This window comes from Patiria miniata, unplaced genomic scaffold (genome assembly GCF_015706575.1).
Source record: "Patiria miniata isolate m_02_andy unplaced genomic scaffold, ASM1570657v1 HiC_scaffold_2, whole genome shotgun sequence".
In the NCBI taxonomy this organism is placed as follows: Eukaryota; Metazoa; Echinodermata; class Asteroidea; order Valvatida; family Asterinidae; genus Patiria; species Patiria miniata.
The window spans coordinates 2,535,128-2,547,409 of record NW_024037058.1 but is presented as its reverse complement, the minus strand read 5'-3'; the positions used below and the strand labels follow the sequence as shown (position 1 = coordinate 2,547,409).

General features: G+C 41.4%; 1 protein-coding gene across 3 annotated transcripts in view; it reads right to left on the bottom strand.

Moving 5' to 3' along the window:
• The window catches only part of LOC119726996 (protein unc-119 homolog B-like), a 39,715-nt gene that overhangs the window by 17,429 nt on the left and 10,004 nt on the right, over positions 1-12,282 (bottom strand). For all 3 annotated transcript variants that reach the window (XM_038198857.1, XM_038198858.1, XM_038198859.1), the window contains exons 2-3: positions 4,482-4,595; positions 3,893-4,004 (exon numbers count right to left, since the gene is read on the bottom strand). In XM_038198857.1, coding sequence (XP_038054785.1) covers positions 3,893-4,004; positions 4,482-4,595 — 226 coding nt within the window. The remainder of the gene's footprint in view (positions 1-3,892; positions 4,005-4,481; positions 4,596-12,282) is intronic.

Here is a 12,282-nt window from a genome sequence, read left to right as displayed (position 1 = left end):
ACACGGCAACTTCCTTCACTTGGGAACTTGAGAGAAGTCTGCCCCACTTAGGAAGCATGTGTCGAATACTGCCGAGGACCTCCTAGCATGTTCTCTCGTTGGCATCTTGTTTGGTGAAATTGTTATCAGTTTTATGAAAGAACTGCCTCATTTCTCAGCCTTGGGACCTTTTTCCGATGCTAGCCTCTGTGTAATTTGCAGAGGTGGAAGTGGGCTGGAGTCCGACTGATGGAAGTTGGCTTCTGCGGACGGACTTCTGCAGGTTGGGGTTTGCAATTTCTTCCCGACTCAGGAAATCCTCGACTGACACTGGGTTATACAACTTGAATGTTAACTGTGTGAGTTTTAACATTAAGAAACTGTTTGGCAGTGTAAAATGGGTCATTATTAAAAGACCAGCTGACATTTTGGCATTTCTCCCTCTTTTAAGCATGTAATTTTCACTTTTTTGCCCTTAAATTATTTACCAAGAAATTGTGTAAACAAAAATCTGTCCATAGCTCTGTGTACCGTATGTATGATAACCATCTGCAGATCAGCGACAAGACAAAATGTAAGGTTAAAGATATAGTCCATCATTTGTAATTCTTGCATTTTGTTCGTTAGAAGCAACAAAAGTGCTCAAAATCTAAAGAAGGGTACTGAACAACTAACCTGATGAAGTTTCAGCTCAGCTTCAGCTGTATATTCCGAGAAAAACAGCATTCTAGGATCTCATTTTCAAATCAAAAGTTGCTGAATCATGTTTTGAATTGGGCCTAAATTCAGCGTTCGAGACACGTTCTCACTGAGCCGATTGCAGCTACGCGATGTCGCGCACTGATCCAACGAATTATAGCAACCGCGCGCGTGTGTGCGTCGTGTCAACGCTTGTGCGTGCTTCGCCGAATAAAAACAACAAACTACTAACGGAAATTTCCAACGGTGCGTCTTAAGACACACCGTTGGAAAGGCCTTCTTTCGTTGATTACTTCAAAATAACAGCTTGCCAGAAAGAATAATTTCACAGGGAGTTTAGTCCCCTTACTATCTTTCAACCAAGTATGTTTTTCAACAATAATTACGCCAGTTACTTTTCAGATAGCTGCAAATGATGGACTATAGCTTTAAATTATAACACCCACTGTATGTGTTCTGGCATTCGACAGAAAATATACATCAATATATACTGTACTTTTACATGATAACATTGAGAAATTGACATCGTATCAGGAATCACTGGCAAACTAGAAAATTCCCTGCATGCGATTGAGAAAGCAACATACCGCGTTCTGTCTTGTTGGGGGATTTTTGGAGCACGGAAGGGCTTTGTGGCAATAACTGCTGTTTGTGTTTGTCTTAAGAACAAACAGGCCCTTTTTCAGTTTCTAATTTCAGCAAAGACTCGTAAGTTTTGGTTTGTGACTCTCTTCCCAAAACTAGTTCTAGACATTTTATGGACAGATCCATTTATATCCTCCTGTGCCTAATTTTTTTTTCGGTGTTTGACACTGTTTCTCCAATAAATTCTTAACGAACAAAATATGGTGAAGTGGAAGAACTAATTATCAAAAAGGGAAACGTTTCTGACTCCATGAAAAGTATTATTTGTAATTTTGGAGCAGTGGAAATACAGGGGAATTGGTCTTACGAAAGCACACTCCTTGACTGCAAATGGTGTGGGTCCAAAGAGCACTCAGTGTGTACCGTGCTGGCACTAGCACTACACACAGGGCTTGAATTGAATGACGGCCACGACGGCCAGTGCCGTCGTTGTCTTCTTACTGGCCGAGGTGCCCCACAAAAAATCCCTGTCTTCACGGCCAGTTTTTCCTTGCCCCATATTTACCTTGGCCTTCGTGCCCTTTTTGCAAAAACATCCATCAGCCTATTAAAACCACTACAATCCTTGATTTCAGTTGTATCAATCACAAGCGCGCAGCATATTACGGCCGTGGCCAAACACCGGGGATTCCCCATACACTGTACGTATGTACACACGATGTACACACACTGACAACTGAATCTCCAGTTCCTGTGTGCTGATACTTCAAGTAGCGACACCCCTGCCGCAAAAATATATGTAAGCATAATGCCTTTGATACGCTTGCAAAGTAATGACAGAATCAAATGTGTCATGTGAGTACTACATCATTCATTGTAGGGATAACCCCGATTTACTCAGTTGTGAGTGATCACATTAGAAAATATATACACTGCCTCTGTAATTGGCATTCATGTTCTGTCACTGTTACTATTAAATCCTTCTTCCTTACATTTTTATTGGGCCGTTTTTTAATAACTTGGATCACAAATTTTCAGGTGTGGGTGACTAGTGAATTTCAATAGTCACGACTAATTTCAGTAGTCCCGACTAGTGACGTCACATGACTAGTCGACTATTCAGAAATTGATAGTCCCAACTACCAACACTTTTTAGTATTGGCAACTAGTCGACTAGTCACACTAGTCGCACAGGCCTAGATCGCACATCACTAACCGTAAAGCCGCGTACAAAAAACATAATTTCTATCCAAAAAAAGTGTTCAAAATTACAAAAAAAGGTGTCATTTTAACTAAGAGAAGTCTGCTTTAGGTTGAAACGGTAATTGTTTGAGTGATAAAACTCACCTTTGACTCAAATCTGATCGAAAGTAAAAAGGGGTCCTAAACTACATGATCACCGATATAATTTTTGCATTTTTTAGCCAGCTTCTGTGCCCCCTTCTGCCGATTTTATTTTGGCGCCCTTGGTGCCCTCTATAATTTTGCTTCATTCAAGGCCAAAATGGTCTTGCCCTAAAAATTCCCAAATGCAAGGCCTGTACACAGCATGAAAACTCCATGTGTTTGCAGAGAATGCATATGGATAGGCCTACTCGCACGTACATTTGGATCGCGGTTTATTTCAGCTTCTCACCATATCGTCACCGACACCACGAAGTAACACTCTACAGTGTTAAAGCATATTTTTATCGATTTTCAGTTTTTTGGATTTTTAAACATTATTCATCAAGGCCTACCATTGCACGAAGTTTCAAAGCTTCAAGAGCTTTACTTTAATAATTACGCTAAGTATCCATGGCAACTTTTGCGCAAAAGTGACAATTTTCGTTTTCACGAAGTAACACTCAAGTTCCATTTTCCATTGCAATGCATGGCGCGCACTCTGCTCATAAGTGAGCAAAAACGTTTTCACGAAGTAACACTCTTCTTGTAACAAGTTGTATGAGCGCGCGCGCGCTGACCTGAAGTTGCACTTTCCTCGTGTTAAATACATTGAAGAGTGTTACTTCGTGAAAACGAAAATTTACAGTTTCGCAGCTTTTTCGGTTTCACGAACTAACACTCATCTTTTTTCTCTTATTTCTTGTTTATTTAATACACAAACGAGAGAAAAACAGCAGATTTACTAAATTCAATTCATCAAGTGTCCACAACGAGAAAATACTCTGTCGTTTTGACGCAAAGTGTTGTTTTAGAAGGCGTTCAACTTTAGTTGCCGTTTTCTCCGATTGCTAGTTTTTACTGGTATGTAGATGGGTGTTACTTCGTGGTGTCGGTGACGATATACTGTACAGCCTGAGCAAAAAACAAACCAATGGCTGCATTTTCTTACTAGCACGGGCAAGTTAAAGAGTACGCTTTACTAGCCTGCAGCAGTTTTTAATAGACATTGTACACCGGGCTAGCATTAAGGTAGAGGCCTTGGAATGTTACATTGTTTTGCTTTAATGTCTGTTCACATTGTATTCTCTGGAATCTTGAGGTTTTAATAACAGTGTCCCATGTTCTTGATACTGACCCATGCCTTGAATATCCAATAAAGACATGAATTAATCAAATAACTGAAAGCTGAATATCAAAATGAGCACTGTTAGACATGTACATTAAAATGTGTAAAACAACTTACGTTGCTCCAATGGTCTTCAGTTTAAGGAATTGAGGTGTAAACTGGTAGCGCACAAATCTGCCAGCATTAGGATCTGCATCATCAGGTTCTTGTTCTACATCGTCATCTTCCTCTGCAATGTGTTTTAGATTGTACTGAATAATTTGTTTATTGCTCCATAAAACATTCATTAGATTAAACAGGTGAATACTCATTATTTTTAAGGTAAAAAAAATTTAATTTTAAAGCCCCTTGAAAACAACTTACACCCAGAAATGTTGAACAGATATTTACAAAAAGGCCAATTTCTACATGAAGGTCAATATGAAACAGTACACAGTACCAGTTATTTGAGTTTATACCCACAGTTCCTTAAGTAGTTCACATGTGCTAAGCTGCGCATTTGTTCTTAGTACTTGTGATTGCACAACCCAGCAAGACCAACAGCATTTTTACAATTAAAATCAAAGCACATATAATTGTTTTTTTTTATATTACATGAGTATTTCAAGAAAGGCTTCATCACACAAAACACCTTGTGCTAATAATATGAGCAATGTCTTCCAGCATGAACCTTTGCTTTGTAAACTATTAATACATAGAATTTTACCTGATGGAGGTGGCTTTGCTATCTCAAAGAGGACTGTTGCAGTATCCATGTCTCTTATTTTGAACCTGGTGAAGTCTATATTGTATATGTTAGCATCTGGATCACATAAATAGTCTGTTGAGGAAAAACAAAATGAAAAGTGATGGTACACCGTGCTTAAAAATATGATCTATGTTTACTCCATCATCTTGTCAACCTGTGTTGAATTATCCAGCAGGTACTGTGTGACATCCTTTTTGTATACTAGTGCAGGGCCCGTTGAAAATGTGTCTGTTTGGAAGGGGCAGAGAACTGCTCATTCAAACAACACACACGACATGTTGCTTTCACAGGTTAAACGCACATTTGTAGGTTAAACGCGCACTTTGTACACGTCGCCATCCCCTCGCCATCCCCTGGCACTGCATTTACCCATACTGGACTATTACGTCCTACAGTAAAGGTTGCTCAGTCGGTCGCCTACCCAGTCGACTACAAAATATGTACCCGTGCAGCCTCTCACGTCCACCTACGCGTACAACCGTGCAGTGCCCGTCTTAAATGTGCATGTTCAGGAAGCGCAAATTGCTTTGCCGCTGGTATTGGTTGCATGCTTGCAGAGTTTTTGAGAACTGCTCGTGCAAACAACGCACGCGATTCAATGGTGTTGTTTTCACAGGTTGAACGCACACTCACGTCAAAGTTTGTGCCAAGTTTGAAGTTGTTTGGGCGAGTGGTTCTCAAAAAAGCTGCAAAATAGCGCAGATATTATTCACCCCTACTGGACAATGGTATCGCCCTGCAGTAAGGTTGCTCAGTCGACCGCCTACAATGGTCGCTCAGTCGACTGCAAAAATAATGTGCCCGTGCAGCCACCACGTAGGTGTACATACGGAAACACGTGCGCGTGCCCGTCCTTTTATCATTGTTTGCGTCATATTGAGCACGCGCGCTTTAGCTTAAACATGACGTAAACAATTGAAAAGAACATCAGAGCGTGGTGGTCTAGGCTATATACTGGCACGTTTGCCTCAGAAAATATTACTCTTTTTTGGCAGCTTTTTCGAAAACCGCTCGTCCAAACAACTTCAAACTTGACACTGTACTTTCTGTTGTCCCAACTTCATACAGTGCCCGGTTCTGGAGATAATCAGCGTACAGACAGACAGACAGACACACACACAGAGATTCCTGGAATTATAGTAAGGATGTCCTCCATAATTTCCGATTTTCTACACAGGCACAGGCTTGTAACCCTGGTCCCAATCAGGGCTGGATTTTACCCATGTGGAGTACTGGATCCATGGTGAAGCCATGTGGGTTTCTTGCTATAAATGTAAAATTATTGACTGTTACGCTACGTGGAACCATTACATGCAACTGCAAACACAGTTCACCAAATAAAAGAAGAGCATGTACATTTACAAATCCAGAAATCTCTGTGTGTCTGTCTGTACATCGATTATCTCCAGAACCGGGCACCGTATGAAGTTGAAAATTGGCGGGTATATTGCTCAGGACACCAGAATGTACAGTGCCAAGTTTGAAGTGGTTTGGATGAGCGGTTCTCGAAAAAGCTGCAAAAAGCAGCATTTTCTGAGGCAAACGTGGCAGTATGATAGCCTAGACCATTACGCACTGCCGTCCTTTTCAATGTGACGCGCACTGCTGTCCTTTTCACGTCATGTAAGCTAAAGCGCGCGTGCTCAATATGATGCAACAATGGAAAAAAGGACGGGCACAACATAGAGCTACATGTATATAATACACCGTTCCGGGTTTCGCGCGTAAGCCCCGCCCACCATAGCAACGGCGTAACAACGCGTAAAAGTCAGTGAATGTTTGAACTTTGAACGTGTAAACAAACATTTGTACAAACGTGCCCGCAAGATGAAAACACATAGAATCGAAGTGTTACCAAAGGCTGTAAATGTAAGTTTTTTAATTGAGAGGGGGTCAGCAAAAGGGAAAAGGAGCGAGGCTTCAATTACTTTATGAACAGTTATTTGCACAAAGTGCAGTTTGAGATTCTGAAGGATGATGAGGTGGCGGTACAAGCTAAATGCTTCAGGTCCATGAGGAAAAATGAAAAGCCGCATTCACTCAATATGTGCATCCTAAGACATTCAAGAACCGTGTCTGAGAGTAGATGCAGCTCTATGGGGCACATGCATTTTGCGGTCAATTAAGGAACCCTCACTGTAGGGCGATACCATTGTCCAGTATGGGTGAATTGACCACCAAGCACTGCATACCATTCATTTTTTTCTCTGGCCAGCCGTATGTACACATACTAACATGTGTGACTGCACGGGCACCTGTATTTTTTGCAGTCGACTGAGCAAACATCACTGTGGGTCGACTGAGCAACCCTTACTGTAGGGCGATACCATTGTCCAGTATAGGTAAATATCTGTGCCCGTCTGCGGCGCGGCGATGTGTACAAAGTGTGCATTCAACATGTAATGTGCATTGACCTTCACCGGGGGGCTATTCCATTGAATCACTTGCATTGTTTGCACGAGCAGTTCTCAAAAGCGCTGCAACTTAGCAACCAATACCAGCAACCAAGCAATTTGCCCTTCCCGAACATGCACATTTTAGACAGGCACTGCACTAGTGTATTTCAAACAGCAGCTTAAGCTGTCATGTACCTCAATAGTCAGAGTCTTTTGGTCTGGGAACCTACCACAGACACAGTCTATAGTTGTTGTTTTTTGGTAGCACCAAGAAAATGCTCTGGAGGGGGTGGGTGGTTCTGGGAGAGGCTGGGGGTATGGGCTCGGCATTCCAATCGGTGCGCTCTGGTTGTCATCAGGAGATCGTCGTCTCCTGATGGCGACGGGGACATACTGGTCGGGGCGTCGGGTTGGTGCCTGTCAATATTTATGTTGTGTCCATGGGCGGAAATCCCGGGGGGGACAGGGGGACACGTCCCCCCCATGAATTTGGTAAGGGGGGACACAATGTCGAATGTCCCCTCCATGTTTTCATGTGTAGGTATGGGTGGGTGACCAACCATGGCAGAGTCTTAGGGAAAAGCCTCCTTGATACGTCGCTTTGTGGCTGAGAACCAATTTGGTTTTCTTGTTGGTTCGACCAAGCTCTTGTACACCTACCCACGTACATGTACTGTACGTGCGTGTTGGTTCATGCGGTATACGTTATACACAATGTTGCCTGCGTACGTCATATAATTTGCTACTCCTATACAAATTCGGCCCCACTCCGGCCCGCAATTGCTATGGTAGACTTGATGACAAGTCGTTAGACTATAGTGGTTTATGTCCGTCATCGATCAGCGCCAAAATCCGCATACCATTGCCGTTCATGCAACGTCAGCGCTACAACCATTCATGCAAAAGTCATGTACTAACGCGCGGCATGGTCAGTCCGTGTCTACGTCTAACGACTTGACTAAGACGTTTTCAAGCGAATATTCATATATGCAGCCACTGCAATGCATATGCATGACGTTTCCATAGCGAGGGCCAATAGTAGCCCATCTGGCTTACGAAGAAACACCAAATATGGGGGTAATTATTACACGATCATTTTCAAGTTTCCATTTTATTTGACAGTCCTGTTTTTAAAATTACAGTAAAAAAGCGTATAACATTGTAGATAATATTACTACTTTTGCAACTGTCTTTGAAAAGGAGTAATATTTAAGTAATTATGGAAGTTGAAACTGTTATGAATAATTGTAAATCCCCTTCAAAAAATGAAGTGCGCGCCGACTGTAAACGTAAGCTCTTTTTGGCCCATGTGGTTTGATGTAGTTTAACTAATCACCCTGAAAACGAACTCGTTCGCGGTTTGTGCCCAATTTTAAGGTTACAGAACCGCAATGACAAAATGCCTGATGCACACAATGAGGTTTAGAAATATATTGTTGCATTATCAAGGGGGCCATGACCCCCCCCCCCCCCCAAAAAAAAGAAACCAAGGTTTTTTTTTATGTGACATCGCAATAAAGGCAGGCAATGAGTACACCCCAATCTTTTCCTCAAAAAAAAAATTGGTTAAAGTGGTCAGAAATTGCCTCAGATCGCATCACAGAGCATAATTTTTTGGACCCACTTTTTTCGGGGACCAAACTTTTTTTTGCCCGCCCCCCAAAAAATTGTGTTCTGGATCCGCCCTTGCGGCGGACGCGATTAAAACCACTCATTACAGACTTGATTTCAAGTCTATCGCTATGGCTGCCATACCCCATGGCAACATTACGAGTGGAAAGTTGTCCTTGTGACTTTTTGTGAGTAATATAATTTCGGGGAGAAAAAAAAAACCTGTCCTCCCCACGTTCAAGGAGCGATTTCCGCCCTTGGTTGTGTCTGTTCATCTTACACATGCATAAAGATTTTAGCCTGTCAGTCCGTTCATTTGTCTTGTCTGTCTGTTGTGTGTGTCTCTTAGTCTGTTGTCTACTTCTCTCTGTTGTGGCCGTCATGCTATTTACATTCTGTGCCGTATGTGCTGTGTGTTAGTTCATCTGTCTGTCCATCGTGTGTCTCATGCTTAATTGTCTGTTTTTGACAGTTTGTCTTTTATCAACCAGTATGTGTCTTGTCTACTGTTAGTCTGTTCATCTGTTCGTCTAGTGTATGTTTCCCACGCTGTTGTGTAGATGTAAGTCTGTTTACTTGATTGATGTTCTGTGCCCATCCGTTTATATCTGCCTGATTTAGATCATTTTAATTTGTACACCTCTTGTATTTTAAATTTTAACTGGTATATCTGTATTTATGTAAAGCACCTTGAGCGTCAATTTTTAACCTGGTGCTGTCATGCTGTATTGCATTAGTGTGTTTGTAGGGCTGTTCATCAGCCTGTCCATCCGTTTGTCTCATTCTTATTGTCTGTCTTGACAGTTTTGGCTGTCTTTTATCAACCAGAATGTGTGTCTTGTCTATGGTTATTCTGTTATCTGTCTGTTTTGTGTGTGTTTCCCACTGTTTGTGTAAGTCTTTTTTAAGTCTCTTTATCGTGGTCGTCTCGCTGTTGCTTTACTGTGTCTGTCCGTTTTAACCTGCCTGCTTTAGACAACTTATTTCAATTGTTCACCTAGTTATTTTAAGAGGTTTTTCTTTGTATAAGTTTTAGTTAGTTCTTAAATTTTAACTGTTCATTTTTATTTCTGTGAAGCGCCTTGAGCGTCAATTTTGACGGATTTGGCGCTATACAAGAATTAGATATTATTATATTATTATTATTATATCGAGGGCGGCGTCAGACGGGCCAATCATGAGACACCTCATGATTGGCCCTTCTGGGCCCTTCTGACTATTCTAACGTCACGCCAACAACGCTTCAAGTGCACGTTAAAACTCAAACTGTAGCTTCGATAGGGAAATGGGACTGTTTTCATCATTTTTTTTGCGCCATCGGGATCGATTCAACCCTAATACTTTGAACGGACTGAACGTGAGTATGTCAAGAAGGCATACTAGGCATAGTCTTGGGGTAGTCCGAAAATTTGGGACTCTCAATACTGTGTATGAGAGTCCCAAAACTTAAGGTATTGAAAACATGCAATACAAGAAACTAGACTTGCACCTGAGACAACCAGTCCAACACCACTTCAGTACTGCATCAATCAACTGCCAGCTGACTGTGCAACAACAAATATTTTGATGTCGGGTACAAGGTCACTATTTAAACACATTTTTCCATAGTCAGGCACCAGACTAATGACAATGAATGAAGAAGTCAGTCTTGTCAAACAGTTGGCCCATGGATGGACATGTAGAAGTCTAGTCTTTAACCTCATTTTGAAATCACTTGCCTTCCCTCTCTTGTGCTAGTCTATGTAATAATTCGCTGTGGTCTATTACGCGCAAAAAGATTTGCTGATTAATTAGGCAAGTCCCCGCCTCTTGACTTTAGATCTAGATTTTTGACTCTAGATTTTTACCAATCAGCGGGCGCTTTCTATAGGCCTATCGCGTCTTCGGTCATTCACCTGTTGCGCGTTATACATGTAGACATGAATAAAAAAAAAACTGTCATTGTGCGCGGCGTTCGGTATCATGTTACACGAATTCACTCCTGGCTGTTGTTGTACAATGTATTACAAAACACTGCATTCGAATTGACCAATCACAGCGTTAGTCCTGATTTGGGAATGAAATGATGTCAAGATTTAGTAAAGTCGACTCCGATTGGCTGGCGCGCAGCTTGCATACATTTGCATGTCAGGAGATGTCAGACGTTCGACCGGAGAGATAGGGCTTCGTGGAGAACGGGTGATACTCAGACTACTCTTGTGCAAGCCACTGCCAAATATTGAAGAAAAGTCTCCTTTAAAAATTGAATTGAGTCATCAAACTTGGTTGGTGAACTACTTAGGACCTTTTCTTTGCCAAATGACAGTTTTGGAGAAATTTGCTGGCTGAAGAGTGAGTGAAGTTGGCCTGATCTTATTTTGCATCGTTTTGAGCACTTAAGGTCCCAGTCTGGTCTTGGGGTAAAATTTAAAGCGGGCGCTCCAAAACTCAACTCCAGGTTTTTCGGTTGTTGACTGTACATGTATATTAAGGACATAGTATACAGCATGGTTCGCATTGATAGACGGGTTTGTGTAGCAAGCCCCAGTTCTAGGGGAATGTCAGACAACTCAACTGTTGAGACAAGTCGACTCAGGACAACTCGACCGTTGAGACAAGGCAATCATTATCCAAAACCTACCCGATCTCTTATGTCCGCCTAGCCCCATAAATGTGGCCAATTTTACTGGACTACCTCCGTAAATAAAGGCCACACTTGGAACATGTACCCAAACATGTAGAACTTTGTCAAATTTGGATTTTCACATTTGCTTTATTTGTAGTTTTTAGGTGTTGGGCCTTGAGCCCAACACCTATTGGTTTTGTAAGAATTTACTGTTTTTGTTCTTCTCAGCATATTCTCAGCAAATCTTTCTACAGAACTGTTTGGAAAAATGGAAACATATATGAACTTCATTTGTCAATACATGAATGCCCAATCAACCGCAGATGTGGTTTTTTGCAATTACGTCATCATGACGTCATCATGGGTCACGTGACGTCACTTGAAAGTTTAATAAATTTAATCTTTGAAATTCCATAAAAAAATCAACCGTGAGAGACCGGAACCTGAAATTTGCGGGAATCGACATGGTAATACATGATCTTTATTTTATCCTGTGCGCGTAAACATCACGTGGCCCTTCCTTCCGGTCGAAACCGGAAGTGTCTAATAATTTAAAAAAGTGGAAAAAGATATGAACTTGCTTTTAACGATTTAAGTGTCTGCCTGGATTGACCTTTCAAAAAAAAATAATGGGTGATGCCATGAAGCGTTGGAGCGCCCTCTAGCGGCAGGTTAAAAAACGTCAAAAACGCATTTTGACTTGATGTCTGTGGCGAAGTTTGCGATAATCGATTCAAAATTAATGTACATGATGACCATAATTCAGACAACACCTGTGCGCGACAAAAAAAATTGATTACGTCATCAGACCGGAAGTTACAATAAAAAGACCTATAAACCTAAAAAAATTGCTAGAAAATATATCGTGATAGATATAATCAAGATGTGGCTGTAAACATGGTATACAGCACAGTAAATATAGCTCTTGAGGATTCTGGTAATGACGTCACAATGACGTGATCAAGTGTCATATTACAAGCAATCAAAGATTTCTAGATTTAATCTTTGAAAATCAATATAAAATCAACTGCTACAGATTTGATTTTGTTCTTTATGGCAATCGATACAATATTGCAGGGTCTTCATTTTTGGTATTAAGTGCAAAATCCACGACCCTTCCTTCCGGTCGAAACCGGAAGTGCCTTAT